At 37.2% G+C, this 19,336-nt stretch overlaps 1 protein-coding gene across 2 annotated transcripts in view; it reads left to right on the top strand.

The window, feature by feature from the left end:
- The window catches only part of adgra1b (adhesion G protein-coupled receptor A1b), a 667,465-nt gene that overhangs the window by 535,727 nt on the left and 112,402 nt on the right, over positions 1–19,336 (top strand). For both annotated transcript variants that reach the window (XM_030155759.1, XM_030155758.1), the window contains exon 15: positions 11,046–11,173. In XM_030155759.1, the coding sequence (XP_030011619.1) occupies positions 11,046–11,173 (128 nt within the window). The remainder of the gene's footprint in view (positions 1–11,045; positions 11,174–19,336) is intronic.

Here is a 19,336-nt window from a genome sequence, read left to right as displayed (position 1 = left end):
TATGTAGGATAGAATCTTGTAAGAAAAACTGGGGAATCTAAAAGAATAGAATTTTTTTTTTCAGGTAAATTCAGTTAAAATATAACTTGGCCATTTGTGACATGAAAATATAGTATTAATTGTGATGAAATTGGACATTTTTGAGCTGAAAACATAGTTCATATGACCATCAACATGTTGCAACAGAACTGAAATCCTGTAAATTTGCAGAAGTTGCATTTACCAACACAAAGATCCTTTAGAGATTCACTTATATTGATTTCTTATCCGCAAAGACATAAATAAGACCTCTAAGAAAACTTTAGCCGATGTGCATTTTTCAAAGGCTTTTATAGCGTCATTTATCTCTTTTGTTTTACCGTTTTGGTACATCTACGATAATATTCTGCTAATATTTTGCAAATATAACAAAATCCCCATTTTGACCCAGGTCACAGAAACGGCAAGTATTCCATTTGGATAATTAGGTCTTTGGGATATGCAGATATTATTCAGGTTCTAGGAGCATTCTGTGGACATGTGTGCAATGCATTACGAATATTCATCTCATTTGGGGGTTTTTACACAAGCTGTCTTGGTGTTTAAAGCTAGTTTGTGCGGTGTAAACAAACCAGCTAGTCAATAATTTGCAAAGTTGGGGGTAAAGATGCTAAAAAAAAAAAAAAGAGCCCAACTTTCTGGTTGCAAGAAAAAAAAACACTACTTTTGAAACACTAAAAGCAGGATTTTGGAAATGCACATCATGACAAGACCTTTTCAAGAGGGAACAAAACTGGGAGAATGTGCTTTGCAAGGTCGAACAAGTCCCTAATATTAGTAGAATTTTAGTTTTTTTTAGATTTTTCTTTTTTTTTTTTTTTTTTTTAGTCGTAGTGTGACTGCTCTCATCAGTTCTTCAGAGGTGTTGTGCATTAAAGCTGCTATAATGGATATAGATTTACATTAGCAATGGATCGCATGGTGTTTTTGCATTTTTCGAAGGCTTTTATAGCATCATTTATCTCTTTTGTTTTAACGTTTTGGTACATCTACGATAATATTCTGCTAATATTCTGCACATATAACAAAATCCCCAATTTGAGCCAGGTCACAGAAACGGCAAGTATTCCATTTGGATAATTAGGTCTTTGGGATATGCAGATATTATTCAGGTTCTAGGAGCATTCTGCAGACATGTGCGCAATGCATTACGAATATTCATCTCATTTGGGGGTTTTTACACAAGCTCTTGTTGTTTAAAGCTAGTTTGTGCGGTGTAAACAAACCAGCTAGTCAATAATTTGAAAAGTTGGGGGTAAAGATGCTAAGAAAAAAAAAGTTGTAGTGTGATTGCTCTCATCAGTTCTTCAGAGGTGTTACACTTTAAAGCTGCTAGAATAGATATAGATTTACATTTGCAATAGATTGAATGGTGTATTTGCATTTTTCGAAGGCTTTTATAGCATCATTTATCTCTTTTGTTTTAACGTTTTGGTACATCTACGATAATATTCCGCTAATATTCTGCAAATATAACTAAATCTCCAATTTGGTTGCAAGAAAAAAACCCTACTTTTGAAACACTAAAAGCAGGATTTTGGAAATGCACATCATGACAAGACCTTTTCAAGAGGGAACGAAACTGGGAGAATGTGCTTTGCAAGGTCGATATCAGTAGAATAATCATTATCATTTGTAACAGCTTATTGGAAATATTGGCTTTTTCAGAATGAGGACAGAAACTGAAATATTTATGGATGTTAGTTAGTATAGAATCATGTAACATCTACAGAAAGCATAACAAAATAGAATACTATACACCCGTAATTAAGTGAATGTGGACCAATGTGGGTGGGGGGTGGGGGCGAACTACTTTTCTTAGGCTTTTTTTTTTAGTTAAAGTTTTTGTTAGTGGTTAGTTTTTTGTTTTGTTTTGTTTTGGGTTTTTTTTAAACTGGAAAAATGGACATATGCTTGCACCTGTGCTGAGAGGATGTGTGTACTGAAAATGTGTCCTAATAAATAGATTATATTTAAAACAAAACAAAACAAAAAAATTATTAAATTACAAAGAACCATACAACATGGTCAAATAAAATTTTTCGGCACTCACAAGGGAGTGGGGAGAAGTATAACTTATAGACTCCACCCCCCTTTTTACAAACTGATAATTAAATTAATTCCACTTCCTTTGCTTTAACACTTCTTTTCTGTATATTTTTAAAATAACACAAAGCATCCATACAAACCATTAACATACATTTTTTTTTTAGTCACACACAATCTGTTTTGCATAATCAACCTTTTTAAATATAAACTGTCATATTTATATGCACTTTAATTATTTACTACAAATCCAATCATTACAAAATGTCATAATATCTCCTAATCATGATAGTCTGTATTAATTAATTAATTACAAATAGGCAAGAAAGAATAATATCTTATTTTATGCATTCTTCTATAACTAGATTTTCACTTATTCAGATAATATTCTATATTTTGTTATTATAGTAGATTTATACATCCGTTTAAATGCACAAATTGAAGAAGACATTTTAAAGGTTTGGTGTACCCCTCAAACAGAGATTAGTACTTTTTTTTTTTTTTTTTAATCAATTACTAGAAATTTCAGGCGACCCCAAGGTTGAAAAACACTGCTGTAGAAGATGACGGTGTTTTCACGTTCACTACGGGGCCTCTGAACGTCCAAATGGGTCATATCTGATGACCGTGAAAAGATGACAAATCATATTTTATGCCAATTATTTCAATATATTAATAGGTTTAGTGGTTCAGAAGTTATAAAACATTGTAGATCAGTAGATGGTTTTGGTTGCTGTGCCTGTTTGGGTTTTTATGGGTTAATTTTGGACGTTTCAAATTCACCCAAAAGGTTGGATTGCACACTCTAGAGCAGGGGTTTCAGACTCATTTTCTTTCAGGGGCCACATTCAGCCCGATTTGATCTCCAGTGCGCCGGACCAGTAAAATAATATAATAACTGAAAAACAATGACAACTCAAAATTGTTGTCTTTGTTTTAGTACAAAAAAACCCCCATTAAATTATGAAAATACTTAGTTTTATAAACTACCCAAACAAAAAAAATGAGAATAACCTGAAAAAAAAAAGAAATTTCTTTAGAAACATAAGTGCAATTTTAATAATATTCTGCCTCAACTTATCATTTCTACATGTGCATTATGGATCAGATCTACAAAGACACTAAACACTTACTAACAGGAAGAAAATGGTTAAAATTGTGCTTAATTTTCTTTAGACATTTCAGGTTGTTCATATTTGTTCAGGTTATTCACATTTTATTGTTACAGGATAGTTTGTAAATGTAAATATTTTCATAATTTAATGTTATTTTTTGCACTAAAACAAAGACAAAAATTTGAAGTTGTCATTATTTATAGGCGTAATGTAAGATTTTTTTTTTTTTTTTCCACATCAAACTGAGAAGAAAATAAGGAGTCATTATATTCTGTAGGTCACAGGTGTCAAACATGCGGCCTGGGGGCCAAATCCGGCCCGCCAAAGGCTCCAATCTGGTCCTTGGGATGAATTTGTGAAATGCAAAAATTACACTGAAGATATTAACAATCAAAGATGTTAAAATCATTTTAGGTCAATTAAATCTAAAGTGGAACAGACCGTTAAAATAGTATCATAATAACCTACAAATAATGAAAACCATTTTTTCCCCCTTTGTTTTAGTGTAAAAACAGCTAAATTACACAAATGTTTATATTTACAGACTAGTCTTTCACAAAAAATCTGAATAACCTGAACAAAAATGTCTTAAGTATGTGGAATTTTAACAATATTCTGCCTGTTATTCAATGTTTTGTGTATTTGTACTGTAAATCCACTGTGATCTGTAAGTTATGATGCGCATGTATAAATGATAAACTAAGGCGTAATATTGTTAAAATTGCAATTATTTTTCTTAAGAAATTTCAGGTTCGTATTTGTTGATGTTATGTTCAAGTGCAGTTCGTACATGTAAAACCTTTTCATTAAGGAATTTAGCTTTTTTTCACTCAAAAACATAGAGAAAACATTGGAGTTGACATTATTTATGAGTTCTTATCCTATTATTTATATTATTTTACTGGTCCGGCCCACTTTAGATTATATTAGGCTGAACGTGGCCCCTGAACTCAAATGAGTTTGACACCCCTGCTGTAGGTTATGATACTATTATTTGACTGGAGATCATATTGGTCTGTATGTGGAACCTGAGCTAAAATACACTGAACAACAATATAAACGCACCACTTTTGTTTTTGCTCCCATTTGTCATGAGCTGAACTCAAAGATCTAAAACTTTTTCTGTGTACACACAAGGTTTATTTCTCTCAAATATTGTTCACAAATCTGTTTAAATTTGTGTTAGTGAACACTTCTTCTTTGCTGAGATAATCCATCCACCTCACAGGTGTGGCAAATCAAGATGCTGATTAGACAGCATAATTATTGCACAGGTGTGCCTTAGGCTGGCCACAATAAAAGGCCACTCCAAAATGTGCAGTTTTATCACACAGCACAATACCACAGATGTCCCAAGTTTTGAGGGAATATGCAACTGGCATGCTGACTTCAGGAATCTCCAGCAGAGCTTTTGCCTGTGAATTGAATGTTCATTTCTCTACCATAAGCCATCTCCAAAGCTGTTTCAGAGAATTCATGAAGAAGACTGTGCGAGGAAAATGGTGGTCACACCAAATACTGACTGGTTTTCTGACCCCCCTGGACCACCCAATACAGTAAAACTGCACATTTTAGAGTGGCCTTTTATTGTGGCCAGCCTAAGTCACACCTGTGCAATAATCCTGCTGTCTAATCAGCATCTTGATCTGCCACACCTGTGAGGTGGATGGATTATCTCAGCAAAGGACAAAGGAGAAGTGCTCACTAACACAGATTTAGACAAATTTATGAACAATATTTGAGAGAAATAGGCCTTTTGTGTACATAGAAAAAGTTTTAGATCTTTGAGTTCAGCTCATGAAAAATGGGAACAAAAACAAAAGTGGTGCGTTTATATTTTTGTTCAGTGTAAATTTGACAGCCATGACGGTGGAATTTTTGCACTTTGCTAATTCATCACACGGGCCGGACTGGACCCTTTGGCAGGCTGCATGTTTGAGACCCCTGCTTTAGAGGGCCGGATATGTTCGACACCCCTGATCTAACATGTTTGCTATAACATCTTTACAGGAGGCTAATATGGTCATGATGTGTTTAGCGCTTTTCTTTTTTTTCTTTTCACATGACCCAACTCTGAAGATGTAGGTGAAATCTCACGTTAATCTAATTGATCTTACTCAGGTGAACAGGTGGAAAGAAAAATCAATGTCTCCATAAGTGAACATGACATTCAAGAAATCCAAACATCCAAAAATAGTCCGGTAATCGTCACACAAGGCTTAAAAAAATGTGGATATTTAGCTAAACTAAAAAGCACCTCTACGAATAAATGGTAACTAGAGGTTGAAACTTATTTGAGAAGCTGCTCGGGAATACGACAATGAAACTGATTTTACTGTTTTAAGAGGACGTTTCGATTAATCCTCCTCAGTGGTACTTGAGTAAAAAGTCTGGGCTCCTGCTCCTTCGCCTCCTTTTTGATTTCCCCTCTTCTAACACACAAGAGAGGCTTTATTAGACTCCATGATGAGGGTGTCTGTACCACACACTCTCCTGCTCTACATCTCCCCAGTGTCCTGTCCCCAAACCTTTCATCACAGCTCTGCCACCGCTTTACAACCGCACTTATAAACGCTACGTCTGAAGGTCACGACCCCTTAGACAGCCGTGACAGGCTCATCAACGTTTTTGATAAACACAAAGAGAGAGAGAGAGAGGGGGAGAGAGAGAGAGAGAGAGAGTGAATATCCCACTTGGCTACTTACAGAGACAATGATGTAGTCAGACAGCGTGGATGTGGATCGTTATGGCAGACACATTCGCACTGAGCTGGGGGGGAGTTATGGAGATAAGATGGGCTTTATTTAGCAACGTCAACATGACCGAGCCCAAATTGTGACATCACTCCTGGCGCTACACCTGCCCGTGGCACAGAGCGAGGACTGTGTATATTTAAGATTTTTTACAGAGGCTTCGGAGATCGTCTCTAGTTTCACTTTGTTTCTTGATCTAAGAGGCGAGATCTGATTCAGCGATTAACAGTGTTGCACAAGTTCATTCCAAACTGTAATACAATACAGATGACTAATTACTGTTATTTAAAAGTAATTCATTGCGTTATGAGCAGAGGCGATGGTCAAATATGTACGGTTGTGTTGACATTTCATTGACTACAAATGTGTTAGAACACGTTCATCTCACAGACGAGTTCGTTCAGAATCAGCTTTATCACAAATCAACAGACTCGATGTTGTTCACTTCTCCTCCATTCCCGTTGCGCTATTTTCTCATTCGATCTCTGCTCAGTGCATTTGCCTGTAGACTCTCAGCGTCCATGCACTTCAATGGGACTGAGTGGAACTGTTTTTTTCATTGCCTCAAAACTGGACGGTAATTGCATAAATGCCACAATGTTGTCCCGCCCCCGGACGCTCGGCATCTCTGGGGGTGAATGGAGCTGTGGGTGGAGCTTGGCCGGGCTGGACACTGGGCTTCCATGTGCTGATTGGAGGATGAGTCGAAAGGCTGAATCCCATTTGATTGACAGCTATTTTGAGATCTACTCCTTCACTGACACAGTTCAGTTTAATACCGTCACACATTCTGCTGCGAAATCAGACAGAGAAACCACTATGAAATGACTTGTTCATTTCTTGCACTGTAAATAAAACACACTCATTGTGCTTCCTTGTTTCAATTTAACATAATTTCAACGTTTTTTTGTTTACTTGGTGAAATAAGGTCACTGACCATTTTCTTAAAAAGGAACAGAGGGACGAATTTATGTTTAAATAACTTGAAATTTTTTTTTATGTAAGCCGACAATGAGTTTCCCCTGTCTGAAAGATGAGCAGCCGCCACTGGTTATGACTCCTGTATTAGTTTTGAATTACATACAGACTCTTGTCATAGATATTCCCCCAATACAAGAGAGAGGAGAGCCTTGGACGCATAAATTTGCGCTTTGAAGTACATGTGGATAGATAGCTCTGTAAGTAACGTTACGGTTTTGCTTCTTCTTTTTTTCAACATTTTACATGTTCAAGCAGGGGGCACAGCACCGAGGATAGATAAATTTGCAATTGATAAAGAATTCTAACTAGTCCTATATACATTAGCTTACCTTGTCATTGCTGATCACAGGGATCATGCTAACGAGCTTCTGTAAAGCAGGGTTAGGGTTAGTAATGAGCAGACGTCCGTGTGGACAATGGACTGTCTTCTGCTGTCTTCACCCATTGGATGAACACCAACAGGAAATAGAACTTTACAGACACATTTTTCATTCCTTAAAGCAGCGGGAGACTTTCGTCACCAATTTTTCATCAAATCTGTAAAACCCCAGTCATAGCCTAAGTATCATGAATCTGTAAGTCTTTCTGTGATTACTCAGCTGAATCTCTTCCCTCACAGTGAACAATTTTGAAGTGTACTCCACCATAAACGCTGTATGTGTTTACAAACAGAGCCAGCGGGTCACTCGGACATTGTCAGAAATTTGTCGTGACGTGCTTAGTGGGAAGCGGAGCTCCACGCACCCGCTTTCTCTTGGTTGACATATTTGTTGTTGCTGCTACTGCAGCTGTATGGAGCTCCGCTTCCCACTAAGGACGTTATAACAATTTTCCGAAAATATCCAAGTGACCTGCCAGCTCTGTAAAGAAATGGTTCGTTTATGGTGGAGTACACTTGGAAATTGTTCACCATGAGGGAAGAGATTCAGGTGTATAATCACAGAAAGACTTCCAGATTCGTGATACTTAGGCTATGACTTGGGTTTTACAGATTTAATGAAAAAATGGTGAAAACAGTTCACGCAAGCTACATTTTGAAAATACACAATTCAGAAGTCCAAACCCCTTTCTTCAGACATTCCCCTGAAACCACGCCTCCAGAGTACTGGCATGCACAATGCTTGTTCCTGAGGGTTCACAAGTGCTGTGCAACATCAGTTTGTCCAGCTCCAGCTCCAACCCCGACTGTGTTACTTTTAGAGTGTTTTTTCAGGGGATAGGGGGGCAGGCAGGAGACTCATGATGCCATTAGTGGGCCTTTGTTCAAAACAGTGGATTAGATTTATGAAGTGGGGCGACACGGTGGTGCAGTGGTTAGCACTCGTGCCTCAATAACAAGAAGGTCCTGGGTTTGATTCCAACACCAGTCCATGGGGGTGGGACCTTTCTGTGTGGAGTTTGCATGTTCTCCTCGTGTCTGCGTGGGTTCTCTCCGGGTACTCCGGCTTCCTCCCACAATCCAAAGACATGCACTGACAGGTTTAACTGGTTAATCTAAATTGCCCATAGGTGTGAATGTGAGAGTGATTGTTTGTCTCTATATGTTCAGCCCTGCGATGAACTGGCAATTTGGCGACATTTTCCTTTTGTATTGTCCTCTATATGATGAACTGAGAGCCCCTTTGTTTGATGATATGTGTATCCGCAATCCTGATCTGTTCCAGAGCGCTGATTATGACAAGATGAAATGGTTGTTTAGTTCTAATGTATATAAATTAGCATTATTTGTTTGTAAAGCCTGGAAAAAGCAGCAGATGTGTTTGTGTAAATAGGTCAGTACTTTGTTTTGTTCATATCTATTGTGCCTATTGTCTGGTGTTTGTAATGCTCAGTGTACGAAAACTGAACCGACATGCACGACCCAGAGACAGACGTAAAAGTTCACAGTGTTTATTCAACACCAAGCTCACTGACAGTTCAATGAAAATGATAATGAACAAAATCTTGAGGATAATGGTCACTGGGTTCTTCTCAGGGTTAGTACACCGGACCGGAGACGAAAACCCACCGTCCGTATCGGTAGAACACGTAGGTACCCCGACTAGGGAGAAGCAGAGGGAGGTCAGTGGCAGAACCAGGTCAAACACGGGTAGGCAATCAGACAGGCAACAGGACATAGGGATCAGGCTAGCTCACGTACCGTAAAAATCAGGCGAAGAGGTCAAACACACGAGATCAGAATGAGGCTGAAGACCCGACAGGGATAAGGCAACAGGCAAAACAGAGATGGCAAACCGGGTCAAACACAGGTAGGCGGACAGACAGACAGGATCAAAAACGCTGGTTAGTATCTCACGAGGAAAATACAAACTGGCAACAAATAAGGGGAAAGACAGGGCTTAAATACACAAAAGGGAGGGAAGACAATGAGACACAGGTGGAACAAATTAGGGCGGAGTCAGGTAATCACGCAGGTGGACACAATCAGGGACAGGAAGCAAAGACACCAGACATGACACACGAGGGAAACTTAACAAAATAAAACAGGAAACGACACACAAGACAGACAAGACATACAAAACTAGAAGCACTCGGAGAGCGCAGACCTCCGCCAAGGCTGATCAGTGGCCCCCCCCCGTGGGCCCCCCCCACGCCAAGGAGGTTATGTTTTTGCCAGGGTATGTTTGTTTGTCTGTCTGTCTGTTTGTCTGTCCGTTAGTGTGCAACATAACTCAAAAAGTTATGGACAGATTTTGATGAAATTTTCAGGGTTTGTTGGAAATGGGCCCCCCCACCCCCGATCACCACCAAAATTTAATCGTTTCTTCCTTATCCCATCTCCAACAAACCCTGAAAATTTCATCAAAATCTGTCCATAACTTTTTGAGTTATGTTGCACACTAACGGACAGACAAACAGACAGACAGACAAACAAACAAACCCTGGCAAAAACATAACCCCCTTGGCGGAGGTAACCAGACTATCGTCCGGTGGCAGGCTTGACAGTGTTTGATTTTTGGTTTGTATTTTTGGTGTCTTCTAAGCCCATGTAAGGGCTGGACATGTTTTTTTTATGCAAGACACAATAATAAAAACATTCATTCATTCATTCATTCATTGTCCAGGGTGTACCCCGCCTTCACCCATAAGTAGCTGAGATAGGCTCCAAGTGACCCCCGAGACCCTAGTGAGGATAAAGTGGGTTCAGATAATGAATGAACGAATGAAAGATTTATGAAGTGCTTTTCTATGAACGCACACTCAAAGCGTGTACAGTGGATCCATTATTCATTCACTCTCACATTCACACTCTGGTGGTGGTAAACTACATATGTAGCCACAGCTGCTCTGGGACAGGCTGACGGAAGTGTGGCTGCCGATTCGCGTCTACGGTCCCACCGACCACCACCAAACATTCATACGCATTCATACACCAGTGTGATTAGCAGCACTGGAGGCAAGGAGGGTGAAGTGTCTTGCCCAAGGACACAACAGCACATGACTAGGACAGAGCAGGATTCGAACCGCCAACCCTTCGGTTAGTGGACGACCCGCTCTAAGGTTGAGAAACACTGCGATCTGGTTAGAAATAAAGAGTAAGTCGCATTAGAAAAGTAGTCTGTACAAAGCAGCGTTTAAGCTCCAGCTGTCATAACTTGCTATATAATATAAGAAAGTGGCGTGTGATTTTGATATGAGCTTAATGAGCGTCGGTTAACAATATGTCATTTTACACAAAAAGCGACTTAACTTTGTTTTCATTTTTGTCCCCTTTCGCCTGGCTCCAATCCATTTTTGTTTTGATTTTTATGTTGGCAGACTAGGGAGCTTACGCTATTGTTGCATTCATCCGCTCCAGCTAAAGAGTGTCAGCTAAATGCCTGAAATGCAAAATGTAAATGCAGGGGGATAGAATATTGACTCGACAGGGTTGTTACTCTTTTATGCTGATTTGGATGGTGCTCTAACTCCAAGACATTTCCTTGACGTTCATTTGTATTGTGCTCACATATCTGCCGGGTGCTGTATACTGTGCCTGTGCATATAGAGAACTCATCATTGGTCTTTGAGTGGATTTTGTGCAGTGCAGGGCCTGCTTCTTTTCTTACTGATTGTTTTTTTTTCTGATGTTTGTCTGATCCCCACTGTTTTCTCCCTTTTCTGCCTTCAGGATCTGAAGAAGGCGCTGTCTTTCCCCACGTACCCTGGGGAGTTTTTGCACCCGGTCGTGTATGCCTGCACGGCGGTCATGTTGCTCTGCCTCTTCGCCTCCATCATCACCTACATCGTGCACCACAGGTAAGAAGACGCCATCGCCGTGGTTACCGTTCAAGTACGCTCGTAAACTTTGAGACCCTTCAGCTTCTGGGGCTTTAATTTAATCCATAAAGAGTCAGTGCTACTTTAGAGACCATTCCCAAATTAATTTTTGTCCCGTATTGAACCTTTTTTAAGTGATTTATCACCATTTATTGTAATATTATCGTCACGGCCTGATCACAACCAAGGGTACCAGAAAGGGTGCACATATACAGGGTGGGGAAGCAAAATTTACAATGAACATTTAGTTGTTTTTTCTCAGCAGGCACTATGTCAATTGTTTTGAAACCAAACATATATTGATGTCATAATCATACCTAACACTATTATCCATACCTTTTCAGAAACTTTTGCCCATATGAGTAATCAGGAAAGCAAACGTCAAACAGTGTGTGATTTGCTGAATGCAATCGTCACACCAAAGGAGATTTCAAAAATAGTTGGAGTGTCCATAAAGACTGTTTATAATGGAAAGAAGAGAATGACTATGAGCAAAACTATTACGAGAAAGTCTGAAAGATACTATTAAAGAAGAATGGGAGAAGTTGTCACCCCAATATTTGAGGAACACTTGCGCAAGTTTCAGGAAGCGTGTGAAGGCAGTTATTGAGAAAGAAGGAGGACACATAGAATAAAAACATTTTCTATTATGTCAGTTTTCTTGTGGCAAATAAATTCTCATGACTTTCAATAAACTAATTGGTCATACACTGTCTTTCAATCCCTGCCTCAAAATATTGTAAATTTTGCTTCCCCACCCTGTAGATAACACGACAGCTAAAGTGATCACTAGTGCCACACACTTTGTTTGTTTACACTAACGGTTAAGCTAACGCTAACACCAATAACACTGTCCATAACACTTCAGCTAAAGTGATCACGAATGCTACACACTTGGTTTGTTTACATTAACAGTGAAGTTAACGCTGATGCTAACACCAATAACACTACAGCTAAAGTGATCACTAATATTACACTCTTCCTTTGTTTACACTAACAGTGAAGTTAACGCTAACACCGATAACACTGTCCATAACACTACAGCTAAAGTGATCGCTAATATTACACACTTGGTTTGTTTACGCTAACATTGAAGTTAACGCTGATGTTATTTTGACTGAGAGATGCCTAGTGACAAAAGTGCATTCGGCCTGATCACAATCAAGGGTAACAGGAAGGGTGCACATATAAATAAAAAATAATAATGCTCTATCAAAAAATCAGACAGGGTGTTTTATTTGTCTGATATTTCTCTTTTAAAGTCCAAAATATTTTTGTATTATAGTGTCTACTAAAAATTTCGCAGGCTTGTACCCCTGTCAAATCAGAAATTATTGGGTGTACGGACACTCCAGCCTAATAGCCTCCATATTTACTGCCTACAGCACTCAGGATAATCATGCATTGTTTATTGCATAGATGTCGTGTCCAAAGCATGCGTGCTGAAAAATTCCATATATTGACAGAAACAATAAACTTAGACCCACATATTTTGATATGGTGTACGGACACTACTTGGTGTACGGACTCTACAAGACTGGAATGGAAATCTGGTTTACCACATGGTCGCATCTCTGTTAGATCTGTAACTAAGTCTTCCTGGTACAGGAGGAAATAAACATTTGTGAACAAGTTATAACAATATATCTATAAGGCATATACACCATATTATTGATGGAAGTATACTGGTGTATGGACACTACATGAATTTTGGTGAACAACGCACCATTGAAAAAATGCGGTTCGACGTAAACATCCGTTTGCCACATTGTTACCAAATTTTCTGCAGCCAGGGAGCATACCAAAATCTGTCTAGTTGTGCATATTTAGTCATAATAATACTGAAATAACAGGCTCCTATTAAGTTATTACAATTAAAGGGCTGTAAAAGAAGAGTTTTCAGAACAAAATGGTGGATTGTCTTAATACTGAAAATAAGAATTGATAATCAAACAGCTGTTCAACAAAAATGATCAATACATGAAAACCAATGTGATGTGTGTATTTTGTAATAAAAAAGACAGGAGAGTAGTAATTATTTATTGTGTTACAAAACATTATGTACAATAATTTTGCTCTCTTATAACAATAAAATTGTGCACATGTTTTCACGTTCATTGGGTCGCCATTTTTTATCCGATTTTCTTCAAATTTGGAGGATTGCAAGATCTAGTAATAAGATGGCCAAAGAAACATTGTGGGAATGGTTTTGGGGGTATCTTTTTGCAAAACGGATTAATAACTGATGCAAATATACTTCTACACCTTGATTGTGATCAGGCCGTCTGTAATTTGGGTTTTTTCAGTAAAGATCTGGTATTTTCCGATATTTAATTCACTGATCATGTAGATGTTCATAAAGCTCAGATTAAAATTGAGGGTTGTTATGTCATAAAAAGACAAAACTGAAGAAAAAGTGAATTTTTTAGTCCAACAGAAAGGTCAGATGGACTATTGGTATCAGTTGGTGTCCATCGTCCATTAACAATTTTTCAAGATTTTTTTTTCTCAGAAACCATCAGTCAGAGTGACTTGATATTTGTTGTGGAATATCTTTGTGGTAAGGTCTACCAAGTTTGGTCAAAGAATTGGAAAATATAGATTTTTGAATTTTTTATGAATATTTGAAATTTGAAAAATCCCCATTGGTTTAGAAGGGGACACATTTTCAAAGTGCTATAACTTGAAAACAGTTGAAGATATTGATATAAATACTATTGGCAATAGATAGGAAGTCACATATGGGCTTTCATTTGGTGCCATGAACTTTGACCTTGTGTGACCTTGAAAGGTCAAACGAATGTCAATTAATGTCTTTAAATATGCCGTTGGACTACAGGAGCCTATATTTTCTGTAGAATATATGAATAATTTAACATAAAACAAGTGTGTCCATCCACTGTCATTGATCCAACTCCATGGGTTTTACTGGTGAATGAATGTTGAGGAAGATAACAGTGTTTCCATAGTAACTACAGAGCCTCTGAACGTCCAAATGGGTCATATCTGATAATATTAAATAATAATAAACTTTATTTGTATAGCACCTTTCATACAGAAATTGTAGCCCAAAGTGCTTCACATTGATTGAAAAAATACAATATTAAAATACATTAAGATTTGATTATACATCAAGAAATAAAATGAAATTTGAGAGAAATACAATAAAATAAAAATAAAAACAGCGCACATTAAAATATTTGATTATGCATAGAATTTTTGAAGTGCAAGAAATAAGATGAAATTTGAAATACAATAAAATAAAAAATAAAAACAGACATACAATAAAATAAAATAAAAATAAAAACAGCGCACATTCCTGGTTCCTGAATTGTGACCCCATTTTTATCTCCTTTCAAAGGCTGATGAGAATAAAAATGTTTTTAATTTGGTTTTAAATATATTCAGTGAACTGGCTTCTCTAATGTCTTTTGGAATTGTATTCCATAACTTTGTTGCATAGTTAGTAAAGGCTGCGTCCCCCATTTTCTTTGTGATGACCACGAAAAGATGACAAACTGTATTTTTCACCAATTATTTACATGTATTGATTGGATTAGTGGCTCTAAAGTTATTAAACATTTTAGATCAGTAGATGCTTTTGGATACTGGTGTATATTTGGGTCTTTATGGGTTAAATATGCTCCATGTATTGATAGGATTAGTGGAAAAACAGGTTTGAAACAGTTTTCATGACTAGATAGTTTGGATGTTCAGTGGATGCTTGGGTCTTTATGGGTTAACATCACTATTCCAACTTCATTTCTACGTCTGGACGCTTAGACACGCACTTATGTAATCTCTTCATTTCTCAGCTTTACCTTCATAGTTTACAGTTCATTTTTGACTCCTCTGTCACAGATCCGAGGCTCAGTGTGGTGTGAGTCAGATGCTTTAGGCTGGCGTAAAGCACTGCAGCCTGTCTGACTAAGCGGATATAAAACGCACACACAAATCTGTGTGTGTGTGTGTGTGCGTGTGTGTGTGCGTGTGTGTGCGAGGTGTTAGGCACTTTACCTAAACACATGCTTTTAATGGATTTCTCAGGAGTACTTAACCCACCTTTGTTCCATTAATTCCATATGGAGATGAGGCCAGAGGAAGTACTTTGCGGCTCTTGTAGTTTTGCAGTGGTCTCTGTGTTCTTCTATGGTTTGTCGGCTGTAGATGCTGGTATTAACCCATAAGAACCCAGTGGGACTTTTGTCTAAGTTCCTAAATGAATTTTTCCCTGTATTTCACACTCCTTAAGTGATTTATCGCCATTTATTATAATATCATCCTCTGAATTTAGCGTTTTTTCCAGTGAAAATCATTTATTTTCCGATGTTTAATTGACTGATTATGAAAATGTTCATAAAAGCTCAGAGTAAAGTCAAAGGTTATTATATAAAAAGGTGACTTTTTCAGTAAAATATATCATTAACTGGACATAAACCCAGTGTCTCCATCTATTGTCATTCATTTCCATGGGTTTTACTGGTCAATCAATGTTGTAGATCAGTGGTTCTCAACTTTTTACAGTGGAGTGCCCCCTGAAATATACTTTTTTAGCCCAGTACACCCAACTCTCGCTTCAGTATTTTTTTTTTCCCTTGAGGACACACAGATCTTCCATATTCAACCATTTATTTATTTATTTATTTATTTATTTATTTATTTATTCATTCATTCATTTATTTATTTATTATAATTCAAGTTTTTAGTAGAGTTTTCACTTGGACCACAGCATTCATACAATGTTGCTTAATGTTAACAATGAAGGCTTCTGTAAATACATGAAAAGTATCTTTTTATTTTATTTTTTATTTTATTGATATTCAACCATTTATAATAATTGTTTGTTTGCTTTTTATTCATGCGGAGATACACAAATGGGATTGTGAAATGAAAAGTTAGCACCATATCCACACTGTGAAGTAAAATTACTGTTAGCATCAACAAAACTCAACTATTCATCAACAGTATTCAAAGAAATTCAAGTTCAATGTTTTTTGGCTAAAAGTGTCTCCTCTCGCTGGATCAGGAATGAGCTTTCGGTGAGAAGACGGTTGTTAGTTCTGGTCTTTAGAGCTGAAGGTTCCATGGTTCAGGAACAGTTTCCTTTTTTGTTTGTGTTCACAAAGGTGGTCGATAAAGTTAATTCTGATTCTGATGAACTTAAAGGAGTGATATTTAGCTTTTTTTTTTTTTTTTTTTTTTGCGCTTCAGCATTTTTGATTGAAAAAATTAGGCAAAATTTGTTCCTGTGCCAAAGGCAGTGTTTTTCGCCTGTAATTCAAATAGGGTCGCCTGAAATTTCTAGTAATTGATAAAAAATAAAAATTTACTAATAAAAAATATATGGTGAGTTGACAGAGACAATCACAAAACACAAATGACATGACAAACTGTGAAGCTGAAACTGCAGCTTTGTGGTTCTGTTTATCTGTCAAATATTCATTGTGGTCAGTTTCAGATGCTGCAGCTCTTTCATAATTCATAGTTTGAGTTCTTGTTTGTTCAGTATTAATTCTCAGCCTTGGAAATCCAAGCTGGACTGACTGTACATATCCTGACCACGGAAAATAAAATTCTCACTTTGTGCAGTAATCTACACCTGGCTTTTCTGCCTCCGTCCATAATTATATACATTATATAGACTAAATATCATCTAAAATTAACGTTTATTTGCAACATAGTATAGAGAACTATTACATGATTAAAAACGAACAAATTTTAGCAAAAATAAAAAGTCTCCATTTTGAATGTCTGGGGTTGCCAGAAATGTGTGATGTTAAAATGGGGTCACGAGTTAAAAAGGTTGGGAACCACTGGCCAAAGTTGTCTGTTTATATTTACAAAACTTTGTAAACAAACATATATTTAACTGTAATATGTAGAAATAACACATTTTCTACAGTAAATTTTGTGTGCACAATGTAAACTGAAAAGTTCCCTCTTAGATAAATTGGTCATTAATAAATAAATGAACCATTCATCAACAAAAAATAATTACTTAGCTGCTCAAATAAACTCATTTCAAATAATATAAAATAGAAATGTTCTTAAAATGTTGTCAAAGCTTAAACAAGATGATTGACAATAAAACTATTATATAAATGTATTTGTGTTTTGTTTTTTTGTTTTTTTAATGTTTCATCATTAATTCTCATTAAATATTTTGTATTCAGTACATGATGACTTATTTAATGCATTTTTCCAAAAAAAATTCAATTACCCCTTGGGCTTCTTCCAAGTACCCCTGTTGTAAAAGATGACAGTGTTACCACGGTAACTACGGAGCCTCTGAACATCCAAATGGGTCATATCTGATTATGATTTAAAGCTGAGAAACTGCATTTTACCTCAGTTATTTACATGTATTGATAGGATTAATGGATCAACAGTTTAAATCAGTAGATGCTTTTGTTCGACGGTGGATGTTTGGGTCTTTATGGGTTAAAGCAGTGGGGACCCTGAATGTTGTATTATCGCAGAATACTAATTCATCATATGTTCCTCTTGTGGAGCATCAGTCACTTTATCATGTGTATGACATTAATTTGGTATTACTATAATAGCTTTCCATCAATTTTAATATAAAGGAAACAGGAAATGTCTCAAATGTCACATTTTCAAGAAATATCATTCTAGTTAGCATTTAAGTGATATTTCCTTCAACAGATATACTGGGTTTTATTTATGTTTTTCCCTCTATCGCTGCAACCAAAGCACAGATTTATCCAATAGTATTGAAGTGCACCATCGTTTGCAGCTTCCATCCATCTGTGACACCTGGGACGGAGACAGGGTGCGTCCTTCTGCAGTCAGACACTGATGACAGCATGTGGAGCTCCGAGCAGCAGCATCACTTACTGTCATGCACTGCAGTATTGACTGGAGGGAAAAAAAAAAACAAGAAAACGCTACAGAGACAGACACAATTTAGTACCTGTAAAGCATTCTTAAGATATATTCTGTAAATAGCATTTAAAAATATCTGATGATGAATGAATGAATGAATGGTTTATTTTGGTTTGTACAGTAATCACCACACACAGTACAAAAACCACAATAAACACAAAAACAAAAAAAGGAACAGGCCAGAAGCAGAAGCTTATTTTTTGCTTATCCTTTTCACCTGACACACCACTTACACTCATTTAAATGTGTACAGGGGTTGGACAAAATAATGGAAGCACCTTCACCTCAAGATGATAATGCCCCAATCCATACAGCTAGAATTGTTAAAGAATGGCATGAGGAACATTCTAATGAAGTTGAGCATCTCGTATGGCCGGCACAGTCCCCAGACCTCAACATTATTGAGCATTTATGGTCAGTTTTAGAGATTCAAGTAAGACGTCGATTTCCACCGCCATCGTCTCTAAAAGAGTTGGAGGGTATTCTAACTGAAGAATGGCTTAAAATTCCTTTGGAAACAATTCACAAGTTGTATGAATCAATACCTCGGAGAATTGAGGCTGTAATTGCCGCAAAAGGCGGACCTACACCATATGAAATTATATTTTGTTGATTTTTTAAGGTGTTTCCATTATTTTGTCCAACCCCTGTACATCGTTGAGTATTGTCATTATAAGAAAAAAATCAATAACAAAACAAGCATTCAGAGAACGCAAACCTCCGCCAAGCACCCCGAACGGTGTGCATGTGTGGATCGACTATTTCTTTTTAAATTAAACAGTTTGAAGGTTGTTCCATACAGCAGAAAAAGTTGAAACTTGGTAATTAGTTAAATAATAATTAATTGGAAGTTAGTGCAGAGCCAAGTGTCCCCTCTGACGCTGATCTGTCATTATGACCACTGACACCTTTCGACCCCTTTTTTAACGGTTTGTCACTCTATTTTTTTTGGTGTGTTTTATCAGACTCACACACGTGGCCTCATCCACAACAATTCAAATACTTGTCCTGTGAATTTGCACCTGCTAACTGATTCGCAAGTCCTGATCTGGTCTGTACTGGTCCATAATGAAAAATGCAGGCAGCAAAACCCCTCAAAATGCATATCTTTAACGAGTGTTCAGAGAACACAAACCTCCGCCAAGCACCCCGAGCGGTGTGCATGTGTGGATCGACTATTTCTTTTTTTTTTAAAAATGGTAATAAATCACTTAAAAAAATTTCATTTCAGGTTTT

Source organism: Sphaeramia orbicularis, chromosome 15 (genome assembly GCF_902148855.1).
Source record: "Sphaeramia orbicularis chromosome 15, fSphaOr1.1, whole genome shotgun sequence".
Lineage (NCBI taxonomy): Eukaryota > Metazoa > Chordata > Actinopteri > Kurtiformes > Apogonidae > Sphaeramia > Sphaeramia orbicularis.
The sequence above is the reverse complement of the archived record's forward strand: the minus strand, read 5'-3'. Positions and strand labels throughout refer to the sequence as shown.